The sequence below is a fragment of the Galeopterus variegatus genome, unplaced genomic scaffold (assembly GCF_000696425.1).
Source record: "Galeopterus variegatus unplaced genomic scaffold, G_variegatus-3.0.2 Scaffold1432, whole genome shotgun sequence".
Lineage (NCBI taxonomy): Eukaryota > Metazoa > Chordata > Mammalia > Dermoptera > Cynocephalidae > Galeopterus > Galeopterus variegatus.
In genome coordinates, this window is record NW_007727543.1 from 355,961 (window position 1) to 381,967 (window position 26,007).

General features: G+C 39.3%; 1 protein-coding gene across 1 annotated transcript in view; it reads left to right on the plus strand.

Moving 5' to 3' along the window:
• Positions 1-26,007, plus strand: part of LOC103593867 (talin-2-like) — a gene marked incomplete at its 3' end in the record, with an annotated part of 205,365 nt that overhangs the window by 165,647 nt on the left and 13,711 nt on the right. Inside the window, exons 7-8 of the mRNA XM_008576961.1 lie at positions 1,254-1,396; positions 3,107-3,234. Coding sequence (XP_008575183.1) covers positions 1,254-1,396; positions 3,107-3,234 — 271 coding nt within the window. The remainder of the gene's footprint in view (positions 1-1,253; positions 1,397-3,106; positions 3,235-26,007) is intronic.

The following is a 26,007-nucleotide window of genomic DNA, read 5'->3' on the forward strand; positions in this document are numbered from 1 at the left end:
AAGTGTGTGTTGTGTGTGTTTTAATAAAGACTCCTCCTTCAGTGGTGGTGTATACTTCTACGAAGAAGTTGTTTCTGGTTGTCTCTTTTAGGGGGATGTTAACAGCCTTTGACTATTGCCTAGATCCATTATTTCCCTAGGAGTTAAAAATGGTAATGTAATTCTATCATAGGAAAGTCATTTTCTATGGCCACACAGTTAATGGAAAAGGCAGCACATAACTCCATATGCCTCTAAAGCCTGTGCTGTGTGCACCATGCTGTCCAAACCTCCACTGGGAGGATCTTAACTCATTACACAGTTCACTTAGACTTCCTGGCCTCCTGTTCCTACTCTTGCGGCTGCACTGGGATGACATTATCATTGTCATTGTTTCTATTGATCTTCAGTGGGGCCGTTATTTCCTCTGACCCTTTCTCTGTTCCCTTTTCTTTCTGCCTGATTTCATTTCCAGTTACACACTTCTTTCCAAGAGACTTTAGTAGACAAATCCCAAGCATTTATTGATTTGTGCATGAAACTCTCCCAGGTGCCATGGGATATGAGGTTGATCAGACACATTCCTTGGGCTGACATTGCTCATAATCTAGTGAGGCTGGTAGTAAATACCCACAATGTGTGTGTTAAGCCCAGAGGGGAGGAGTGCAGGAGTGAGAGTTATGCTATAGAAAGTGTAGAGGAGAGCGATCGACTCCTGTGCACCTAGAAGTGAGGACAGGGTTCTCAGAATGGCTGAGATTCAAGCCAGGACAGGGACTGGGTTCTGCCACCCCAACTCTTTAGTGATCTGTGTCCCCCAGCTCCCTTATACTTTCATTTTCCTCCTCGTTTCTGCTGGGGTCAGAAGTAACTCGTTATGCACAGAGTCTTTAAATTACTCCACTTGAGACTGAAGTATCTACTCTCAACTTAAAGGGAATTCTTAACTTGGTTTCTTAACACAAAACACTGATTTCTTTATTTCTTTTTTTTCCCCTGGGGGAAAAGGCATATTATAAATTCATTGTAGTGCTATAGCTAACTTTAGAAATAGCTGGGAATTTTCTCCCTCGTTTCTATTTTGGTCAGTCATATGGTAGATGTGAAATTATTTTTGCAAAGTTAAAAAGCACGGTTCTGTTACAAGAAGTAACTATAGCTGTATATCTGCATTATAGAAATCTGCATCTATGTCACACTGCTGTTTTGGTAAATCTCCTTTAATTAAGAGAAAAAATAAACACAATTCTTTCATGTGTCTTGTTGTGTTGCAGTAAATTGGCTGGATCACAGCCGAACATTCAGAGAACAAGGAGTAGATGAAAACGAAACATTGCTGCTTAGACGGAAGTTCTTTTACTCAGATCAGAATGTAGATTCAAGAGACCCTGTGCAGCTGAACCTGCTTTATGTTCAGGTACAGTATTTACAGCCCAGACACTGGGGCTGGTGAGGTTTCAGGGAACTCCTGGCTGTGTCTTGAGGGTAGCCGGCTTCCGTCCTGAGTGTAGCGTCCAGTTTCTAGCGGGCACTGCTTGTGGGTTCCTCACGTGTGTTTGGTCGCGGTGTGGCTGATGTTCAACACGAGCTGCTGGCCATCCAGAGTAGTGACTCTCTTGGCCTCCCTTTGATGCCCCAGATTGGAACCTGGTGGCCAGTGCTGTCCCTCTCAGCCTGGCTTTAGAGAAAGTTGTATTTCATTGAACTGGCTCACCATTTCAAACGCACTAGAACTTTCTCAGCTATTGTCTTAGAACACAAGAGAATATTGCTCAGAAAATCAGTACTTCTCATTAATTGAAAGATATCCTCCCAATAACCTTTTATATCTTTCCCACTAACTGTTTAAACTCAAAGAAATCATTTAGCATGTCTGAGTTGCAGTTTCCCAGCGTGTAAGGTGTGGCTTTGTAGTAGATTGTGCCCAAGATTTGTTTTAGCTCAAGGAAAACATCATTCATTTTTTCCCACTTCTTCCCTTCCAACTTTTTTTTATCCTTTCATTCCCTCCCTCCTTCCTTCCCTCCCTCCTTCCCTCCCTTTCCTCTTGTTTCACTTATCTACGTATCTGCCTGTAGAGATAAGGCAGGGGTCCGCAACCTCCAATTATACCTTCTGACTGTATTTGCAAATAAAGTTTTATTGGAACACAACTCATTCATTTAAGTGTTACATATTGGTAAGTTCCCTTACGTCCCTTACATATTACATAATTGTTTACTTACTTTCTTTGGCTACTCTTGTGTTCCAGCAGCAGAGTTCATTAGTTGTGATAGACACTGTATAGCCTATAAGGTCTGAAATGTTTACTGTTTGGCCTTTCAGAGTAAAAGTTTGAACCCTGAGTTAGTAGTCAGAAGAACGGCATGGAAAGAGGGCTTAGAGGAAAGAGGCTGGAAGGAAGGGCAATTTCGGGGCAATGAGAGATGCTTGTGGGTTTAATGCTCAAAGTGATAGCCTGCAGTGTCCATCCAAGGGGGGTATGGGGGTTATTTAGCTAGAGAAAGAAAAGACAGAAGAGGGATAAATAGCAACAGCAGTGATGGATCGAGAACTGGGAGAAGGGCTTCACAGTGAGCTCCCCATTCTAGAACTGTTCATTTACTTGCTTTTCCCCTAAACATCTTGAGGATTGAGTTCTTATCTATTTGTGGGTGCATCCATCTGTCTTTCTCTCCTTATATGACACTGGTCTTAATCTTGGCATGGAGGTGGGGTTGATTTTACCTCTAGATATTTTTTCCGATTTAGGGTTATAAAAACTAAATTGTATTTCTATCTCAGTCTCTCTGAATCCGATCGTTTCATAACATTTTTCTTTGCTTGTTTTTTTTTTTTTCATACTCACTTCTGCCTTCCTAGATTATCATCAAGCTTGACTTTTGATATACTGGACGCCTCTAACACTTTCCATCTATAGGCCATTTGGGGCAAAGATTTGTTTTTTCCTTTTGCCCGAATTCTCCTGTGCTACAATCCTCTGCTGCATCCCGAAGCATCAACATGGGTTGGCTGGCCCCTGTACCCGTGCTTACAGAGAGCAGTGCTTGGATGCAGGAATGTGTCAACGGAGAGAAAGTGTCATCCCCCCAAGCCCCTGATGCGTTTCCTTTCTCTTATGTTTCAGGCTCGGGATGATATCCTGAATGGCTCCCACCCTGTCTCCTTCGAGAAAGCTTGTGAGTTTGGTGGATTTCAAGCTCAAATACAATTTGGACCCCATGTGGAACATAAACACAAGCCTGGATTCTTAGAGTAAATAACCTTTTGCTTTTCTGGCTTCTCCTTTCTTCTTTCCTTTCACCTGTTTATTTTTGAGTAAAGTATCCAAACTACACAATCAATTGTGAGAATGTTAGCTTTTACCCAGTTGAGTATATGACCAAATTTGTGACCTTGGGAAAGGCAAGAGACCTAGAAATCCAGTGGTGGGATGACTGTGAAGGTCATCGTTCCAAGTTCAGGCAGTGCATGCTTTCTCTGTTGCAGAACGCCTGCGCACCCCTGCTGCCCAGGCTGCCCTAGGACATCGCTGGAGGTGAGGAGCTTGCCTCCCCATCTTCTAGAACCTCTGCCCATGAGAACGTTTCTTCTTCATAGTGGACCAAATTCTGTCAGCTTTAATTTCTTTTTAAAACTCCTGTCTTAGAACAACAGAGCACACATGAGAAAGATTCACAATCCTGTGAATTATTTATTGCTTTTAACGGGTGATGTACATGTCAAATACTTGATGCACTTTTTCCACCCATTTGTTCTTTGGTTCTCTTTTATAAAATGATGGGGGGGTGGTCTTCTTTTTCCCCACGCCGTGGCTCCAGACCTTGAGATTCAAGGGAAGGCCAACCCTACAGGTCCATCATGGCCCCACAGAACATGGGCCTTAGGGTTTGGTCTCTTGGAAAGGCCTCGCAGGACAATCACAGCCGTTCATGAGCTGCTGTTTGTCTGATGTTGTCTTCCCCTCTGCTTTGATCTGGACTTGTAAAGAGCTTCGTATATTTCTTCCTCGATGATATTTCTTTATCTGTGTTCCCCCTCTCCCCACCTTTCCTTCTCCCTTCTGCTTCCACTTAGTGCAGACAAAACATCTGAGTGAGCCAAAAAGAAAAATCACTGCGGAGTCTCAATGTCAAGCTGTTGCCTGAAGTGCAACTTGTGGAGGGTCTGGAATTGGGGACCTGCTGTGAATGCTGACTGGGGGGTGGGAAGACATGAGCTCTTGCAGGATGTGCCAGCCAGCATGGGAGGTGTGGGCAGGTCATTCATCATATTGTGTCCAAGTGTACAGAATGGAGAGGGTAATGTGAAGGCTTATTTAGCCTTTGGCCCCACTTTTACTCTGATGGAAAGTAATAGAGACCAGCATATGCCCTTGAGTAAGAAGAAAACCTGATGTTTCTCCTGGTGGCAGAGAATGCCCAGCCAATATACTGTTTGGTCTAAACTGAGATGATACCAAAAAAAAATAAACTAAAACCAAAAAACACCAACTCTACCCTTGGGCTAATGAATCTCAGGGAGCCTTTCCAAGGTGATACTTTGTCCTACAATCTACATACAGTGACCTTGAGTCTGAGTGTGGCTCTGAGTAGTTCCTGTCACTTACTTTATTCCACATTCTCCATATGAGTAGTAAGGCCACGTGTTCCTCAGGGCCCTTCCACCAGCTAGTCTGGCTCCCTTCTGCAGGAGCCTTGGGAAGCCTGCCTTTCTGGTCAGACCCTTTAGCAAAGATCATGAGCACATGTGCTTCCAGTAGTTTCCATGTTCTTGTATTCTAACTGGAGGGCTGCTCCCTCAGCTACATTTAACATTGTAAACCTGAGGATTATGGCCACAGATAGTGATAGTTAAACACCAAGAACTCATTAGGCCTTGTAGGAAACATTTTGTTTTCTATCTCTCTAGAGTGACTTATGAATAGGAGAAAATGGAGGGAAGATTGATGAACCAAAAATTTTTTAAATAAAGATTTACCTATTTATAGGCTGTTATAGCTGCAAATCTGCATGGCCCCGGTGGGAAGGAGATCAGGTGCGACCATTCGTTGGGTACCTACACTGCTGCTACTCTCCTCATTTCATTAGTGCCTTTTCTCCAGAGCCCTGGGATTTTCAGGGCACTTTGTGAATTGAGAAAGCACTACTTTATGTGGTAGATGTAGAAGAGGAAGCACAGAGAGAAGTGGCTTGTTCACGGTTACTTATGTAGGTTTTTCTGCAAATAGCTTCTGTCAAAGGCCTTCCTGCTTTCAGGGCAAGGTTGCTACTTTCACTGGTCTCCCAATATGCAGCAAAATCAGGATGGTGCTTAAAAATGTGGTTTTGATCTCTTTCCTCGTGTCATCGGTTGTACCGTCCAAATCATGGTGAATGTGACTGTACTGATGCCTGCTTGTGCTGAGATTGCAAACCTAATAATATCGGAGTGTTGGTATTGGTCTTAACCACGTGTACTGCAATTTACAGTTCTTTTGAATGCTGCCTACTCACACTCCAGTAAAAATGTCTTTCTCTTAATAGTCAGTTTTCTTTCTCTCATATTATAATACGAAGCCCATGCCTCTAGTGGTATGTGTACCTTTACTCAGATTGCAAATTAAAACAGGCTTATTATGCCTGGTGGCAATTATTTTTTCTTACGAATTTGATTTACTTTTTAATTAGATCAAATCTAGTCTAGGAAGTGAGGCATTTTCATTTAATGTAGACATTTAATTGTGTAAGTTGTTGCTCAGACCATACAGGTAAAACTTCCTGAGGATAAATGTCCCCTCTTAATTAAAAGAAAACAGTGAGACCGTATTTCCCTGATTGGCAAGTTGGGGAGTCGGATCCTGTTTTCATCTGGGCTGTTCCTGGTGACTGGCTGGGCTGCGTTTTGCAGCCTTTATGTCTTTCCCCATGTAGCTTTCATAGGTGCTATCCAGTTGAACAGTTCAGAGTTTTAAAAAAATAATAATGAGAAGGTTGAACTTGTGACAGGGCCAGGTTGAAGTTACGGCCACCATAAATTTCAGTTACGTAGTTTCTGAGTGAGGTACATAATAAGTTTAATAAGTCCATTTCTTTTAATTTTTTGAAAATTTGTTGAGCATTTTTGCTCAAAGTCAGCATAATATAGACATTTTTATGAGATTCTCTTTCAACGTTTTTCGGACTCTTCAATGATTTGTGGATTCAGAACCATCTTAATGAAGATATCCATTTATAATAATAAAAATTAGAGACTTAAAGGTTTTAAGAGTTTTCAGGGATTTAAGATCTATAAATCTACTATAGAGTAGATTTATACATCTGCTATACTTAAATCTATAGAGTAGATATCCCATTTGCTCTATAGATGGGAAAAATAGTGCTAGAGAGAGACAGAGATAAGGCAAGGAATTGTCAAGAGGTGGAAGCCAGAAGAAAGCCAGGTCTCCCAAATTGAGTCTGTGCTTTATCTACATGACAGTTTTCCTCAGGTCACCTCTAAAGAGCCCCAGAAAGGGACAATTTATTGGAGCATGTAGTAAAAACAACACATAATCTAATAATCAGGTATTTGCTTTATGTTCTGTGTTCTGAAAATGCTTACAGAAAATAGGCCATGTGTTCTTCTTTAACTTATTGAAACTTGCATGTGTGTTCTGTTGTGCCAGATATAGGGAAGATACAAGGGGCATATTTCTTGCTGGTTTTGGCCTGTAGTCTATGTGGCGGATAAGCATATGAAATGGTTTTTACTGAGAGCCAAAAGTTGGCTCTGATTTCAACGAAGTCCACCCTTTTAATTGTGTTTTAAATGCAGGATGGTCTATGTAGGGTGCCGAAAGTTGCACCTCCAGCTATGGGGACTACTATGAATTGTTTCTAGAAAGGTGGGAAGAGTATGGTACAAGCAGCCATGTTGATCAAAGAAACTGACAAAACAGAAGGTAAATCTAAAGAAGAACAAACTCTTAAAACAGCAACGACAATACATTATAATAATGACTAGTTTCAGGACCCTTAAAAACATGGTGGAAAACTTTAAAAAGCAAGTGATCAAAGTAAAAGCTTTCTATAGACTTATTGTATTGGAGAAGATTAGAGTTACTGATAAAGTTGAGACCTTAAGTATTGATCAAAGTAAAAGCTTTCTATAGACTTATTGTATTGGAGAAGATTAGAGTTACTGATAAACTTTAGACCCTTAAAAACATGGTGGAAAACTTTAAAAAGCAAGTGATCAAAGTAAAAGCTTTCTATAGACTTATTGTATTGGAGAAGATTAGAGTTACTGATAAAGTTGAGACCTTAAGTATACCTGATAAAATTGAAGGTGGACTGTAGGTGATGGATATAGAATGTTCATTGCACAATACCTTTTTTTTTGGCAGCTGACCAGTAAGGGGATCCAAACCCTTGACCTTGGTGTTATCAGTACCACACTCTAACCAAGTGAGCTAATTGGCAAGAACCCCCCACCCCTTTGTCTGGTGGCTGGCGGGTACAGAGATTGAACCCTGGACCTTGGTGTTACCAGCACCATGCTCTAACCAATTGAGCTAACCAGCTTTGTTGCATAATTATTTCAGCATTTTAGTGTGTTTGAAATTTCTCATAATAAAAAGTGAAAAAAAATCGAAGGTAGCCTAAGAAAATAGAAATTGACTATATATGGAAACAGTGAGAGACCAGACTTGACCAATTCTTTAATAAAATTTTAATTACTGGTAAAAACGAACAAGAAATAGACTATGTAACTCCCAAATGGGTGGGGGTACGGTGGGAATAACCAATACAATAGGAGTTGTGCAGGGTAGATTACGGAAACAAAGCCAGAAAAAATACAGTGACTAGAATAGAATAAGATAACAGTAAATTCAGCTGTGCGCCACATAACGTTTTAGTCAACAATGGACCACATATATGATGTTGGTTCCATAATATTACAATGGCTATACCATATAGCCTAGGTACGTAGTAGGCTATACCATCTAGGTTTGTGTAACTACACTCTATGATGGTTGCACAATGATGAAATCACCTAATGACACATTTCTCGGAATGTAACCCATCTTGGGCAACACATGACTGTACTTCCAAATATATTAGGCATCATAACAAACGTAAGTCAAACTCAGTAATTGATAGAGATTCTCATATCAGATGGAATATTTTAAAGGTCTAGATCTGTACTAGAAGACACACTTAAAATTTAAGGACAGAGAAGAGTTTAAAGTGAGCGCATAGAAAATGATGTACCAGGAAATTATGAGCATACTACAAAAAGTTTGTGGAAAGATTTGTAATGTCTTTTAATCCTATTTTTCCATGAACTTTTGGAAGTACTCATGTATATATGCTCCTAACACTGCATAAGTGTACATAAAGGAAAGTTAGTATCACAAAAATTTCAGTGGAGTAATTTATCATACCTCCTTCAGTGAGTGAGTAATAGAACAAGATCAAAATAGAAGAAAATAAGTTAAGAAAAAGTAATGAAATAGAAACCAGAGAGAATCAATAAAACCAAAAGCTGTTTCTTTGAAAAAATTAATAATCTTATGTAAGCCATTGGTAAGTTTGATTAAGAAAAAACAAAAAAGAAAAGGCAAAAGTATTATTAGTAATGAGACCGTGGCAGAACTACAGATAAAGAGATTTTTAAAAGTTCAAGAGAATGTGATGAAGACTTGAAGCCAGAAAATGGATAATTTAAACAAAAGGGATAATTAGAAAATAATACACCTATAATCTTGAACAAAATTGACTTAGTTTAACATATACCAATCAAAAAACAACAACAAAAACTAGGACCAAGTGATTTCAGAGAATAGACAAAAAAGTAAATATTAACAAACTAAGCCCAACATGACATATGTTTATGTATAAGTGCAAGTTATAATTTATTGAGTGCCTTCTAGGTGGTAGACACCAGGCATCGAGGATACAGCAGTGGAAAAGTCAAATGTTCCCGCCATTGTGAAACTTGTATTCTAGTGCAGACACTCTTCTAAGAAGTAACAATTAAGTAAAATTCTTAATATATTAAATGATGCTGAATGCCAAGATAAAGCAGAAGAGGAAAATAGGGATTATGTGTATTTTAGGGAGGGAGGGGGAATTTACCATCTTAGAATGAGTGGCCAAGGGACACTTTGTAGAGAAGATAATATTTGAGCTCTTTTGTTTAACATTAGAAAATGTATTTACATAATTTACCATGTAAGCAGATTTAAAAAAAACTGTAGGATTATCTTAATTATTGGAGAGAAAGAATTTGATCAAATGAAATAATCTTGATGGAAAAAAAGAAAAACTTGTGGTGCACCAGGAATACATGGAAACCTCCTTAGTCTACTAAAGAATATTTATAACAAGTATTGTAATTAATAGTTTAATATTAGAAACATTCCCTTTAATGTCAGGAAGGATGCCTCTATCAGTGCGTCTTCTCAATACAATACTGAACATCCTAACAAGTACAATAAGAAAAGAAAGATAGGGGCCGGCCCGGTGGCGCACTGGATAAGTGCGCAGCTTGGGAAGTGCGGCGGCACTCCCGCCCGAGGGTTCGGATCCCACATGCAGACCGGTTCCCGCTCACTGGCTGAGCGAGGCGTGGGGGCAACGCCGAGGTTTGCGATCCCGTTGCCGGTCCTGGTCCGGTACGGGTGCGACACTGAGGGTTGCGATCTGTTGTCGGACACGAAAAAAGACAAAAAGGAAAAAAAAAAAAGAAAAGAAAGATAAACGATATCAGGATTGGGAAAACAAATTAGTTGGGGGTGATATGATTATCTGCAAAGATAATACAGTCAGTCTACAGACAAGCTTATTAGAATTAGCAAGAGTTTAAGCAAAGTCTCTAGAAAAAAGATCAACATACAATAGCAAATGGTATTCCCATACATAATCAATAAACAGAAAATGTAATTTAAAAAGTAGATAACTGGCTTCTGGTCAAGATGGCGGAATGGACAGTCCCCAGCGTCACTCTCTCCCACAAATCAACCAACTTACAACTATAAAAAAGCAACAACAGCCAAGCTGGGGCCACTAGAGCTCAGGGGAAGAGGAGGAGAGACCTACAGAGTGCATGAGGGCAGGAGTAGCCACGATGAGAGAAAGAAAAAACTGCTTTGAACATTTCCTGCTGCAGCCGCTTTGAGGCTGGAGCTGGTGAGCACACAGAGCAGGAGCTGGCAAAAGCCGCAGTTGTGCCCTTTGGATGGTGTTGCTTGGAGGCGGCAGGAGAGAAGAGGGCCTTGGTGACCCCCAGGACAGCAAGACCACTAAAAGGGTTCCTATGGACCCACAGAGGATCAAGGAGTCATGACAACTGAAAAAAAGGAGCCATTCAGAGGCTGGTGAGTCATTGCAAGGGACTGGCACATGTTCCATCCCGTGGGAAGTGTTTGGAGCATGGGCAGTGGGGGAGACTGGCCCACCGGGAGAAAACTGTGGCACAGCAGGCACAGCTGATCTGCTCTCCAATCAATGAAGGATCACTCAAAGGAAACCGGTAAGGAATATAGAATTGCATGGGGTACAGTTTGATGAAAAGACTCAGGCTCAGATCAGAGTTTCTACACAACCCAGGTGCACCAGGTCTGTGGAGAGCCAGAAGTACCTATAAGGTCAACCATTAAACCCTGAGCTGCACAAAAAGCCTTCCCTAGGAAAGCAGCAGCAGAGCAGCAATTTAGCTCAACAGCACAGCTCAAGTACTGGTCCCCACAGGAAGATCCCCCATTTTAGAAGTAAGCAAAGGACAAAAAATTAGTTCTGGCTCAGACACACTGCCAGCGCCTCGGGCCCGCCCAGGGACCGAGGTACGGAGCTGGGGACTGGACGCCCCTTCCATAACCAGGCACACTGACAGCCCCAAGGAGCATGCCAAAAATATCACCTCCATGTGGGTGGCCCACTACAGCCTCCAGAGTAACCATGGTTGCCATGAAAGCAGCTAGATACCACAACCACCACGCAGGTGGTCCGCCAGCCACTGGAGTGCACTGACACAAGGAGAGTCACCAGCAGAGACCAAAGAAAAGAAGAGGATGTCTCTCTCCACAAAGTTCATTCCAGAATGACAGAAGAAGCATCTGCTTTATGATAATATTGGGGGATTTGAACACATTTCTCAGCATTGGACAGATCATCTAGGCAACAAATCAACAGAGTAACCATTACTCTTTCAGCAGGAGAGAAGAAATCTAGGGTAGTTAGTGGGGGGAGGGGGAGGGGAAGAGATTGGACAAGGGGCACAAAGAATAAGTATGATTTGTAACAATATATATGCTAGTAATATTGATTTGATCAACATATCTCAACGTTGAACCACCAAAATATGTATAATCAATTTTCAATAAAAATTTTTTAAAAAATAATTTAGGCCCTGTAAAAAGGAGATAACTTTTATAATAGCAAAAAATATAATTTACCTAGGAAAGAAACTGCTCAGTGATCTCCAAGATCTTACCAATGAAATAAGTTCATTGAAGAGCATGAAACAAAGTCTAAATAAATGGAGTGATTTGCTGTGTTAACGAAGAGGAAGACTTGATATCAGATAAAGAAGTTCTACCCAAAGTTATCTGATTTAGTTCAATTCCAGTCAAAATCCTGCTTACCTAATAATGAGAAAACCTGTTCTTAATATGGATATTTCAATAAAGCTGTTAAAAAATTAATATGAACGGCCGGCCTAGTGGCGCACTGCGCTAGTGCGCTGCTTGGGAAGCGTGGCTGCGCTCCCGCTGAGGGGTCGGATCCCACATACAGACCGGTTCCCGCTCACTGGCTGAGCGAGGTGCGGGGGCAACACCGAGGGTTGCGATCCCGTTGCCGGTCCCGGTCCGGTCCGGGGGCAACACTGAGGGTTGCGATCCGTTGCCGGACACAGAAAAAGACAAAAAAAAAAAAAAAAAAAAAAATTAATATGAAAAAGTAAAAGCTCAAGAACTCAGTATTGGGAAGGACTCTTACAACTACCATAGTTTCTTATAAAGATACAGTAATTAAAACACTATATTACTGTAAAAGGGGGATATAGTAGTTCAAAAGATTGATAAACCTACCTTCATTAAAGTTAAAATATTTTACTAGGCAAAAGACATCAAGTTAAGAATGGAACTCTGAACTAGAGGAATAAATTTGCGTATTTGTAATGCATACTACCAAGAACAAATTAATATCCAGAAGATATTAAAAAAGAAAAAATCTAAATTAAGACAGAAATTAACTGGGATATTAGGCTCTTTAGAGAGGAGGAGACTCAGTTGGCTTAAATATGAAAAGATACTCAACCTAATCAGTAATCCAGAAAATGCAAAATCAACAAGGTTATAGCATTTCATGTCCATCAGATGGGCATAAATTTAAATGTATGAAAACACCATCGTCCTTTACAGAGGAAACAAGACATTTCAGAATATGGATCTTTGTATTTAAAAATATATACATGAAGAGAAACAGGATATATTATTTATAGATACAAGGAGATGTAGGAATGTATTAAAATATCCATGGAAACTAACTTCAAGACAGTGGCTACCAAGATCTGTAATCTCTATTTCTTGAATCACAGAGAGGTAGCAATCATAAAGCAAGTATGACAACGTCTTAACGTGTATTTCTCCTTGGTTGTAGGTAGGTATATAAGTTATGAGGCATAGATATATTTTTCTATCATTTGAAATGTTTCATGATTAACATTGCTTTTGAAAAGATAGTTGCAGTAGTCTGGGCTTGAGGTGATAAAACTTTGTCTTTGCTGAGGTTGGATATGTAACATGTGGCAAAGGCAAAATGATTAGGTGTTGGAGGCCAGACAAAAAGGTTCTGTTACTCTGCATGTTAACCGCAGAAAAGGTCCAGTGCCTGGGTGCAAACAGGTAACAGGCGAACGAAATCTCTCCCGTCCTTAATTACCATAGCCCCCTTGTTCTGTCTGAGTATTCCTTGGAAGTATTCTACTGAGAAAACAAACAACCAGCGTATGAATCTCTGCTGAGAAAGAATTTGGAGTGGACCTGGAAATTTTCCCCCACAATCTCAAGATAATTCTTCTGTCAACAAGGAAAAGCTTTTGACACAGTAGGAGGTCTTAAGTCAGTTTTTCACTTGGCATCTATTCAAACACATATTTCTCCTTTGGACTTGGTCGCCTGTGTGCTTTGTCAGAATAATTTGGCTATGGATTCTCTCAAATTAACAATGAAGCGGCATTTCAAGTTTTTTGTGTTTTGTTTTTTTTTTAATCAGCTGTCTTACCTCCTGTTCCTCACCACCTCCCTCCCACTAAATTAAAAGTAAAATACTATAAAAGGCTATTTGCATAATTTTCTGCACTGTTTCCTTATTGTTTACATCTGCCCTGTGGACCTGACAGCTCAGAGCTCACCTATCACATCAGTTTGGGGAGGTGGTGATCATTCAGGGAACCTTCACTGTTCCTCCTAGCATAGCTTCCTAAGGTTGAAGCCTACTTCCCTAACTGCTTTCAAACTCCAGAACTTTCAAACCAGGAACCACTGAATTTATCCAGCCTGAGCTGTCTCTGAGTTCCTGGGCAATGGCCCTGTGTGGCTGAAACAGGTTTTCATATCTAATCCCCGTGTTTCTACCGTGTTGCTGTGGTTTGGATGTGTCCTTTCCACAATTCAGGTATTGCCAATGTGACAGTACAGTCATGCACTGCATAAGGACGTTTTGGCCAACATCAGACTGTGTATATGACACCGGTCCCATAAGATTATAATGGAGCTGAAAAATTCGTATGGGACAAATACTTACCATGGTGTTATAATTGCCTACAGTATTCAGTACAGTAACATGCTGTACAAGTTTGTAACCCAGGAGCAATGGGCTATATACCATGTAGCCTAGGTGTTTTGGAGGCTACACCATCTAGGTTTGTGTAAGTACACTCTGATGTTTGCACAGTGACTAAATCACCTAACAAAGTGTTTCTCAGAATTTCTCCCCATTGTTAAGAAAAGAATGACTGTATTAAGAGGTGGGGTCTTTAAGAGATGATTAGGTTGTGAGGGCTTCTCTCTTGTGAATGGAATTGACACCCTTATAAAAGAGGCTTTTCCAGCAGCATTAAGCTGCATTCCTCCCCTGTGGAAGATGCTGCCCTCACCAGAAAACCAAACTTGCTGGCCCCTTGATCTTGGACTTCTCAGCCTCCAGAACTGTGAGAACTAGATTTCTCTTCTTTATGAATTCCCTGGTCTGTGGTGGTCTGTTGTAGCAGCACACGTGGACTAACACGTGCCATCTTCAGTCTCCACTTTTTCTTACCACACTTAGGGAAGTCATATACACATTCAAATCCAAGTGTATCAGATTCCATAATTTGAGCTTTCAGCCCCCTGTGCTAGTGATTCTCCAACTTCATTCTGCATCAGAATTTTCTAGAGGGCTTGTTAAAAAAAACTGCTGGGCCTCACAGAGCCTCTTATTCAGCAGGTCTGGGGGGAAGCCTGGAAATGGACATTTCTAACACATTCCAGGTGCTGCCGACACTGCTGGTCTGGGTTCCCACTTTGAGAACCTTATGTGATACCAAGTTTGAGATGTTAGTGTTAATCGTGTGGTGATTCGACGTGAAGGCTGGAGTCAGGGTGTCCAGGGTCCTTTCAGGGGTGCTGTTTCCATTGCATCTCTGCCTTCCCCCCCCGTCTCTCCCCACCCTGCTGAGTAGACACTCCACTGCTTGTCTTGTGTGTTCATACTGATGCCCTCATCCCTCATGAGGGGATATCCTTGTTTTCAATTCACATGAGCAGTAACACTCCTAGGTAGGAATCATCTCTCCTTTTCAGGTGATGGAACCAGGTGGTGACTTACCCATGGCCATTCAACTGCTTAGTAGCAGCTCTGGGACAGGTGAGAGGCAATTAACATTTCCCAAAGTAATAGCTGATTCTTCCCAGTAACACTCCTAGGTAGGAATCATCTCTCCTTTTCAGGTGATGGAACCAGGTGGTGACTTGCCCATGGCCATTCAACTGCTTAGTAGCAGCTCTGGGACAGGTGAGAGGCAATTAACATTTCCCAAAGTAATAGCTGATTCTTCCTGTACTTGTAACTTACTACCAGGCTAGAAAACATCTTTGGGATTCCTCTTTTGGAATTACTTGTAGAGGCAGCTTAAATTTTATGTAAGAAAATGAGGTTTCATTATATATATAATACAATTTTATTCATCAGTTAAAAAAGGATCTTGTCATTTGTGACAACACGGATATACCTAGAGGACATCATGTCCTCTAGGGAAATAAGCCAGACATAGAAATTAAATTTCTGTGTAATCTCACATATATGGAATCTTAAACTCAAATACATAGAAATAAAGTAGAAAGGTGGTTCCTGGAGTGGAAGAGTGAGGAAAATGAGGACGTGACAGTCAAAGGGTACAGAATTTCAGTTACGTAGGATGTGTAAGTCTGGAGATCTAATGTACAGCTTGAAGACTGTAGTTAATAATATTATATGCTGGAAATTTGCTAAGAGTAGGTTTTAGGTACTTTTACCACGAGAAAGTAACTATGTGAGATAATGGATTTGTTAATTTGCTTGACTTTCCTAATCATTTCACTATATGTGTATGTCAAAACATGTTGTATACATTAAATATAAACAATAAAATATTGCAGGTTATCCTTAAAAAAAAAAGTTTTCAGTGAATAACTGCATTTGAATCCAGATTCTGCTCCCCCAGATGTGTTAATTATTAAGTTCTCCTTCCCTGATTCCAGTAGCTTCTGGATATTCCTAAAAAATGTCCTTCATCCTTATTATCATAATCTGATTGGGTGTTTCTGTTATTTATTACATCGAGTCTGAAATACTGATCACATGTAATGTCGTGTAACTAAAAGGTAACTTGGAGGGGCTGGGGTGGGTAGTGGCCAAGCGTATGGTCTCTGGAGCCCACAAACAAGGCTTGACTTGCTGGCTGTGACTGTGGGGACCTAACTGTATTGCTGAGTCTCAAAGTGCATGTGTAAAATGGGATCTCGTCTTCCTAGGGCTTTTGTCAGAATGTAATTGCTACCTGTGCACGTAAAGCAACCTGAAACAGTGTTTGACAGTCAATAAATGACAGCTGTTTTTAATATTAAAACACACCTGTCCACCTGGTTTGGACAGTTGGTTGTATAATCCAAAAAGTTGTTTAAAGTGTAGAATCATAACACATGGCATCCACCTCTCAGAAACCCTCTTTTAACTTATGCATTCATTTGCCAGCCTTTTGGTACAGAGCCAAGGGTGCTTTCCTCCTGTGCTTTCCCTGATTAGGTGTCTATGCTGTCCTTCTTGTACCACACGTACCCGCACCTTGCTCAGCCAGTGAGCGGCCGGTCTGTATGTGGGATCCGAACCTTCGGCGGGAGCACCGCCGCGCTTCCCAAGCGGCGCACTGTAGCAGTGCGCCACCGGGCCGGCCCCTAATGTGGGGTCTCTTGATGAGGCCAGAATATTTTGCTGGTGCTCAGACTGAGATCCCTGAGATTCCAGGAAATGTACCTAACAACTTTTGCCTGCAGAAAAAGTTTGCAGATTGACCAGGTGTCGTTATTGGTCTTTAGCCTGACCTGCCCCTTCCCCACTTTTTTTGCTGGAGTATTTTAAAACAAACCTCAGACATTATTTTATTTCATCTGCAAGTACTTCAGTGTTTCTTTAACAGTAAAGAGTTATTTTTAATTATAAAATGTAAAACATTTTAAAATTTAAAAACAACACACCATGAATCTAATACCTGGTCTCTGTTAAATTTTTCCCCTTTGTCTCAAAACTCTCATTAAATATGTTTCATATTAGGATCCAAACAAAGCCTACAGCTTATATTTTGTTGATACAGCTTTATTGAGATATCATTTACACACAATACAATTTGCCCGTTTAAAGTATTCAATTCAGTGTTTTTAGTGCATTCACAGGATTGTACAATCATCACCATAATCTAATTTTAGAACATTTTCGTCTCCCCTAAAAGAAATCTTATGCCTTTTAGCAGTCACTCCCTATTTTCCCCAATTCCTCCCCCAGCTTTGATCACTAATCCTTTCTGTCTCTATGGATTTGCCTATTTTAGATATTTCACATCAGTGGTATCATACAACTTGTGGTCTTTTGTGACTGGCTTCTTTTCACTTAGCCCAGTGTATTGCTGAATAATTTTCCATTGTATGGACTAACCACATTTTATTTACCCATTCTTTAGTTGATGGACACTGAGTTATTTCCACCTTTTTGCTATTATGAATAATGCTGCTATGAACATTTGTGTACAAGCTTTTGTGTAGACATGTTTTGATTTTTTTTCCCCCCTGGGAATATACCAAAGAGGGGAATTGCTGTTTAATATTTTAGGAACTACCAAACAGTTTTTCATAACAGCTGCACCATTTTATGTTCCCAGCAGCAGTGTATGAGGATTCCGATTTCTCCATGCCCTTGCCAACACTTATTATTGTCCATCTTTTTTATTGTAGCCATCGTAGTGGGTGTGCAGTGATATTGCATTTTGGTTTTTCTTTGCATTTTTCTGATGGCTAATGATGTTGAAGATACTTTCTTGTGCTGTTCACATCCCCTCACCATTTTTTAAATGTGTGGTTTGTCTTTTTATTACTCAGTCATAAGTGTTTTTATATATTCTGGATACAATTCCCTTATCAGATATATAATTTGTGAATATTTTCTCCCATTCTGTGGACTGTATTTTCACTTTTTTGATAGTATCATTAGCATCTCAAAAGTTTTTGACTTTGTTGTAGTCCAGTGTATTTATTTTTTCTTTTGCTGCATGTGCTTTTGGTATTGTATCTAAAAAGTCTTTGCCTAACCCAAGATTATAAAGATGTATTCTTGTATTTTATTCTGAGAGTTTTATAGTTTTAGCTCTTACATTTAGGTTTATCATCCACTTTAAGTTAATTTTAGTGTATGGTATGAGGTAGGGGTTTCAGCTTCTTTCTTTTGCATATAGATACCTAATTATCCCAGCTCCATTTTTTTTTTAAACTATTCTTTCCACATTGAATTGTCTTGGAATTCTTGTTGAAAAACAGTTGACCATAATGGCGACACTGTTATCTTGGTAGCTTCTTTGATCCAGACCACAAGAATTCCCAGAAACATTTTATATGTTTCCTGCCCCAGACTTAGAATGAGGCCTTTCTCCGAGACTCCCTGGTTCCTTTTAGTGGAAATGGTGTTTAGAAGACCACGTGGCTGAGACACTGGGAACACTTATTGTCACCAGGTTGTACTTACCCCTGGACTCTTCACTAGACACTGCTAGGAAATATGTTTTTCAGGAAAAAAAAAAAAGAAAGAAAAATGAATCACTTGCTCAGGCAATTTCCAATTCAGATGAAGGTGAGGGTTAATTTCTGGACTGTCAATTCTATTCCATTGGTCTATGTATGTATTCTTCTATCAGTACTGCACTTTGTTACTGTAGCTTTGTAGTAAATATATTTTTTAAATCTCTTTTAATTGCTTATGTCCTTTTTATACCACTACCACCAAACCATTTATTTGCAAGGAAACTGGGTTATTTTTATAGAATTTTCCATGTTTGAGTTTGAGTGATTGTACCCTGGAGATATCACTGAGCATGTTCCTCTGTCCTTCTTTTTTGTAAAGTAGTATTTAGATCTACAGACTTAATTAAATTCAGGTTCAACTATGTATTTACTTATTCTTTCTTTATTGCTAAGTACTTCCTAGGCAGTGCTGTGTACTTCCTTTTGCATCAGTCAGGAGGCATATATTGTTTGGTTTTCCTATTTTTATTAATGTTAAAATTGATCAGTGCGTTCAGATGTTATCAGATTGGTCCATTTATTGTAAATTTCCCCATCAACTTGTCATTTATTGGTTTTAGCAATCATTAAAGTTTGCTTTGATCTCTCAGTTACTTCATTGAGCTATACAGTGGTGATTCTGGACTTCTGTTGACTCTTCTATATTTATTAGCTGTGATTCCTTCCCTCACCAACAGATAGGAATGTCAATAAATGTTTCTTTCTCATTGCTTATCAGTTTTATTTAGGAAGTGCCCTAGCAAACACCTAAGGTCACCAATGATAAAAACAAACAAAAAAACCTACAGTTTTTGTACATCCATGCTTTAACCTATTGTAATCACCATTTTTCTGATGCTCGAATTATCCCATCACATGAAATTAATCATGGTGTTTGGAATTTGCTTCAGAATTATCTAGGGGAGGGCATGTGGGTGGAGAGGTCGATGAGTCATGATTGGCCATCCATTGATAATTGTTGAAGCCACGTGAGGGGTTCATTATATTGTTTCTCTTCTTTTATATGAAGTTTTTAAAATCGTACCGTTTTGGGCCAGTGGGAATCCCTTAATAATGGCTCCAGTGTCATCTTGGTAGCTTTCTTGATCCAAGACTCAAGAAGTCCCAGGAGCATTTTATATGTTTCCTGCCCAGACCTAGAATCAGTCCTTTCTTTGAGACTCCCTGGTTCCTTTTAGTGGAAACAGTACATGGAAGACCACTTGGCCAAGGCACTGGGGTGCTGGCCTCTTCAGTGGACACTGCTAGGAAATATGTTTTTCAGAAAAGGAAATATGAATCAGGTACTCAAGTGAGTATTTCCAATCCAAATAAAAGATTGTAGTGTTTTCAGTCAAGTCTTTTTGTTTTATATTTATTTTTATCTATTTTATGCTGAAAATCTTGATTTCTAACAATGAACATAATTACTCATTTACTTTATCCTAATCATATATAACATCCTACTTATATATAATGTGATATCCTAATTTTATATAATACATGTGTGTATAGAGAGAAGGGTCAGAGGGTGTTAGTTTTAAAATATTGATACCAGTATTTTTACCAACAAGTCAATTGTGGTTTATTTTATCCTTAAAATATATCCCGCTAGGGATGGATAGTCAAAAGACTGTTTTTCACAGTTTCTTGAAATAATTATTTTCCCTGTAGTTATGCTGTCACCTTGATATACTGTTAAGTTCATTTGTTTCCGTTTGCTTTAGATTTTGACGTGTTGCTTTTTCACAGATTCATGTGGTTTAAAAGTGAAAACTATAATACAAAGAATATTCTGAGTTTAGTTTCCATCCTTTTCTCTTTCTCCTTGTTTTTCCCACTGAAGAACCATTCTTATCGGTACTAGGTTTATCCTTCTATTATTATTTATTTATTTATTCATTATGAATATTCATGAGATACAAACCTGATTGTCCTTCCTCCTGTCCATGAGGTGGGGGCCAGATTCATACTGGGGGCATATCCATTACCAGAAATTACTTTTGTACCCTTCGTCCCCTCCCAATTATCCCCCAACCTCTCTCCCCTTCCCGCTTCTCCCCTCAACTCCAATTTGTAGCACTAGGAATGTTCCCTCCATCTGTTGGATCACGGCACTACTGTGGTCTTTCTTTTCTGCCTTCCTTTCTCTCTTAGCTCCCACATATGAGTGAGCACATGCAGTATTTATCCGTCTATGCTTTGCTTGTTTCACTCAACATAAGTTTCTCCAGTTTCATCCATGTTGTTGCAAATGGAGTATTTCGTTCTTTTTTATGGCAGAGTAGTATTCCATAGTGTATATATACCAGTTTCCTTATCCACTCATCTATTGATGGACATTTAGGTTGGTTCCATATCTTGGCTATTGTAAACAAAGCTGCAATAAACATGGGAGTGCAGGTATCTCTTTGACATAATGACTTCCATTCCTCTGGATATATACCCAGAAGAGGGACTGCTGGATCATATGGAAGATCTATCTGTAGTTGTTTGAGAAACCTTCAAATTGTTTTCCAAAGTGGTTGTACTAATTTGCATTCCCACCAACAGTGCAGTAGTGTTCCCTTCTCTCCACATCCTTGCCAGCATTTGTTATTCACGGTCTTTTGGTTATAGTCTCTCTAACTAGAGAGAGGTGGTATCTCAGTGTGGTTTTAATTTGCATTTCCCTGATGACTAGTGATGTTGAGCATTTTTACATGTATCTGTTGGCCATTTGTATGTCTTCCTTTGAAAAATGTCTATTCAGCTCCTTTGCCCCTCTTTTAATTGGGTCATTAATTTTTTTACTGTATAATTGTTTGAGTTCTTTGTATATTCTGGATATTAGTCCCTTGTTGGATGCACAGTTGGCAAAAATTTTTTCCCACTGTGTAGGTTGTCCTTTCACTCTGTTGATTGTTTCTTTTGTTGTGCAGAAACTTTTTAGTTTGATATAGTCCCATTTGTTTATTTTTTCTTTTGCTGCTTGTGCTTTTGGGCTCATGTTCATAAAGCCTGTGCCCAGACCTAACTGCTGAAGTGTTTCACCTATATTTTCCCTTAGTAATTCTGCAGTTTTGGGTCTTATACCTAGGTCTTGAATCCGTTTTGAGTTGATTTTAGTGTATGGTGAGAGATGCATATCTAATTTCATTCTTCTGCATATGGATGTCCAGTTTTCCCAGCATCACTTATTGAAGAGGCAGTCTTTTCCCCAATGTAGATTTTTCTTGCCTTTGCCTAATATCAGATGGCTGTAAGCCTGAAGAGTGATTTCTGGGTTATCAATTCTACTCCACTGGTCTGAATGTCTGTTTTTATACCACTACCATGCTGTTTTGGTTACAACAGGTTTGTAGTGTAATTTGAAGTCAGGCAGAGTTATGCCTCCGGCTTTGCTTTTTTTGCTCAGGATTGCTTTGGCTATTTGGGGTCTTTTGTTTTTTCATATGAAAGGTAAGATTGTATTTTTCATTTCTGTGAAGAATGTCATTGGTATTTTGATGGGGATTGCATTGAATCTGTAGATTGCTTCAGGTAGTATAGACATGTTCACAATGTTAATTCTTCCAATCCAAGAGCATGGAATACCTTTCCATCTTTTTGTGTCTTTAATTTCTTTCAGAATTGGTTTGTAATTCTCACTGTAGAGGTCTTTCACCTCCTTGGTTAAATTGATCCCTAGGTATCATATTTTTTTGGTGACAATCGTAAATGGGCTTACTTTATTTCTCTTTCTGTTAATTCGTTATTTGACTATATAAGTGCTACTAATTTGGAGGCATTTATTTTGTATCCTGCAACATTACTGAAGTTATTAACCAGCTCTAGGAGTTTTTTGATAGAGTCTTCAGGTTTTTCTGTATATAGTATCATGTCATCTGCAAATAGGAAAGTTTGACTTCATCTTTTCCAGTCTGGATTCCCTTTATTTCTTTCTCTTGCCTGATTGCTCTAGCTAGAACCTCCAGCACTATGTTGACTAAAAGTGGTGAGGGTGGACATCCTTGTCTTGTTCCTGTCCTTAAGGGGAAGGCCTTCAATTTTTCCCCATTCAGAATAATACTGGTGGTGGGTTTGTCATAAATGGCTTTTATTGTGTTAAGATATTTTACTTCTATATCTAATTTGTTGAGAGTCTTTATAATGAAGGAATGTTTAATTTTGTCAAATGCTTTTTCAGCATCTATTGAGATGATCATATGGTCTTTGTCCTTGAGCTTGTTGATGTGATGTATCACATTTATTGACTTACATCTGTTGAACCATCCTTGCATCCCTGGGATGAATCCCACTTGATCATAGTGTATAATTTTTTTTAATATGTTGCTGTATTCTAATTGCTAATATTTTGTTGAGGATTTTAGCATCTAGGTTTATCAAGGATATTGGCCTGTAATTTTCTATTTTTGTTGTTTCTTTATCTGGTTTTGGTATCAGAGTTATGTTGGTCTCATAGAATGAGTTTGGGAGAGTAGCATCTGTTTCAGTCATTTGGAACAGTTTCATGAGAATTGGTATTAACTCCTCTTTAAAAGTTTGATAGAATTTAGCTGTAAAGCCATCCGGACCCAGGCTTTTTTTTGTTGGAAGATTGCTAATTACCACTTCAATCTCCTTGCTTGTTATTGGTCTGTTCAGGTTTTCTATCTCTTCTTGGTTCACTCTTGTTAATTTATATGTGTCTAAAAACTTATCCATGTCTTCCAGATTTTCAAATTTGTTCTCATACAGTTGTTTATAATAATCTCTAATGATTCTTTGTATTTCTGTGGTGTCAGTTGTAATGTCTCCCTTTTCATTTCTGATTTTTGTTATTTGGGTCTTCTCTCTCCTTTTTTTTTTTTGTTAATTTAGCTAATGGTGTGTCTGTTTTGTTTATCTTCTCAAAACAACTTTTAGTTGTTTTGATCTTTTCTGTTGTTTTTTGGGTCTCTATTTCATTCAGTTCTGTTCTGATCTTAATTATTTCTTTCTGTCTACTGCCTTTAGGTTTGGATTGTTGTTGTTTCTCAAGTTTTTTGAGGTGTAGAGTTGGGTCGTTTACTTGGAGTCTTTCCATTTTTTTGATATAAGCATTTACTGCAATAAATTTGCCTCTTAGTACTGCTTTTGCAGTATCCCACAATTTTTGGTACAATGTATCTTTATTTTCATTAGTTTCTAGAAATTTTTTGATTTCCTGTTTAATTTCTTCTTGGACCCATAGGTCATTCAGAGGCCTATTATTTATTTTCCATGTATTTGTATAGCTTCCAGTGATTTACTTATTGTTTATCTCCAGTTTTAGTCTACTGTGGTCAGAAAAGATTGTTGGGATGATTTCAGTTTTTTAAAATTTGCTGAGACTAGATTTGTGACCTAATATGTGGTCTATCCTGTAGAATGTACCATGAGCTGATGAGAAGAAAGTGTATTCTTTAGCTGTTGGGTGAAATGTTCTATATATATCTGCCAAGTCCAGTTGGTCTAGCATGTAGATTAGATCCTGTGTCTCTTTGTTGACTTGTTGCCTGGAAGTCCTGTCCCATACTGAGAGAGGGGTGTTCAGATCACCCACTATCAATATATTAGGTCCTATCTCCTTCTTTAGGTCTAAGAGTGTTTGCTTAATATATCTGGGTGTTCCAGTATTGGGCGCATACATGTTTATGGTTGCTATCTAACTTCTAGCTAGATAGTTCTCTTTATCATTATATAATGGCCTTCTTTGTCTTTTTTAATGTTTTTTGGTTTCAAGTCTATTTTCTCTGACATAAAATAGCTACTCCTGCTCGTTTATGGTTTCCATGGCATGGTATATCTTTTTCCATCCCTTCACTTTTAGTCTATGTGTCTTTACAGGTGAGGTTGGTCTCTTGAGGACAGCATGTGCTTTGGTCTAGCTTTTTAATCCAGTCAGTTAGTCTGTGTCTTTTGAATGGGGAGTTTAGTCCATTCACATTCAGAGTAGTTATTGAGAAGTGTTGTTTAATTCCTGTCATTTAAATGCTACTTGTTTAGGTGATTTAAATATCTTTTGATCATTGTTTCCCCTTTTATTTCTCTTCTTCAATGTGAGTTGGGAATTTAAGGTGGAACGATTTAGCTTCTTTCTCTTTCTTGTTGGTATTTTTGTTTTAACTGTGGATTTTGCTCTTGTGTATTCGTGATGATAGTCACCGTTATTCAGATTTCAGATGAATGACCCATTGAGAATTTCTTGAAGAGCTGGTCATGTGGAGGTGAACTCCCACAACTTTTGTTTATCTGGGAAATACACTATTTCTCCCTCATTTCTGAAGGAGAGCCTTGCTGGGTAAAGAATTCTTGGCTGGCTGATTTTTTCTTTTAGTATATTGAATATATCATTCCACTTTCTCCTGGCCTGTAGGGTTTCAGTTGAGAAGTCTGCTGTTAGTTTGATGGAGGTTCCCCTATAAGTGACCTGACGCTTTTCTCTTGCTTCTTGTAGAATTCTCTCCTTTTCTTTGAGCTCTGCAAATTTAACTATAATATGTCTTGGGGAGGATCTTTTGGGGTTGAATCTGTTTGGGGACCTTTGAGCTTCCTGGATCTGAAGGTCTGTATCTCGTCCTACACCTGGGAAGTTTTCTGTTACTATTTCTTTGAGTAGATTTTTGATACCTTTCCTTTCTTCTGTCCTTCAGGAATATCCACAATTTAGATGTTAGAGCACTTGAGGTTGTCTGCTATCTCTCATAGGTTTTCCTCATTATTTTTAATTCTTTATTCCTTTTTTTGTCTGCCTGACTTATTTCAAAAAGACTGTCTTCAAGCTCTGAAATTCTTTCTTCTACTTGTTCTACCCTGCTGCTCAAGCTCTCAGTCATGTTTATTTCATTGAGTGAGTCCTTCATTTCTAGAAGTTCTGCTACACTCTTTTTTATGGTATTAATCTCTTTGTAGAATTCCTCCTTCATATTCTGGATGTTTTTTCTTGTTTCACTGTGTTCTCTAATTGAGTCTTCCTTTATTTTTTCAAGTTTTCTTAAGATTATTGCTCAAAATTCAAGGATTCCCTGTTCCGTGGAGTCTGACTTTGGGGCATTACTGTATCCTTTCAGTGGTGGTGTTTCTTCTTGATTGTTCGTGCTTCTAGTGTTTTTTCGCTGATGCTTGGTCATTTGGTAGGGGGTTTGCTTCTTCTGTTATACTGAGGTTGGCTGTGGAGTGGCCTTGGTTGCTACTGTGGGGGGGCGACTTGTCTTTGCTTGACAGTAGCTGTGATGGTGGTTATGTTAAACCAACTTGGTTCCTGTTCAAGACTCTGTGGTTATAGAATGAGCCCCGAGTGCATGGAGTTCTGCTGGGCCAAACTTGGTGGGTCAGAACTGTAGGCTGGTGCTCCCCCCTGGGTCTGAGGCAGGATGAGGGGATGCATGGAGGCACATGGTTCCACTGGCTGGTGTTGCTGCCAGCTGCTGCCAGTGGGCTCACCTGCATGGTGCTTGTTCAGGGCACGGGGATGGGATCTGGAGCTCCCCCCCTGCCTGGGTCTGAGGCGGCGGGGTCAGCAGGCTGCGTGTAGCCACCTGGTTCCACTGTCTGGTCCTTCTCTTATTTTTAAAAAAATACTTAGACAATCTAAAATGTTTTCAAAATAAAAAATATTTTCCTCCCTTTCTTACAAAGGGTAGCATACTATACACCCTTGTGCTCTTTTTTTTCATTTTACCATATGTCCTGCAAATTTTGTGCTTTAAATATGTTAGTTTGACCTTTTTTTTTTTTTT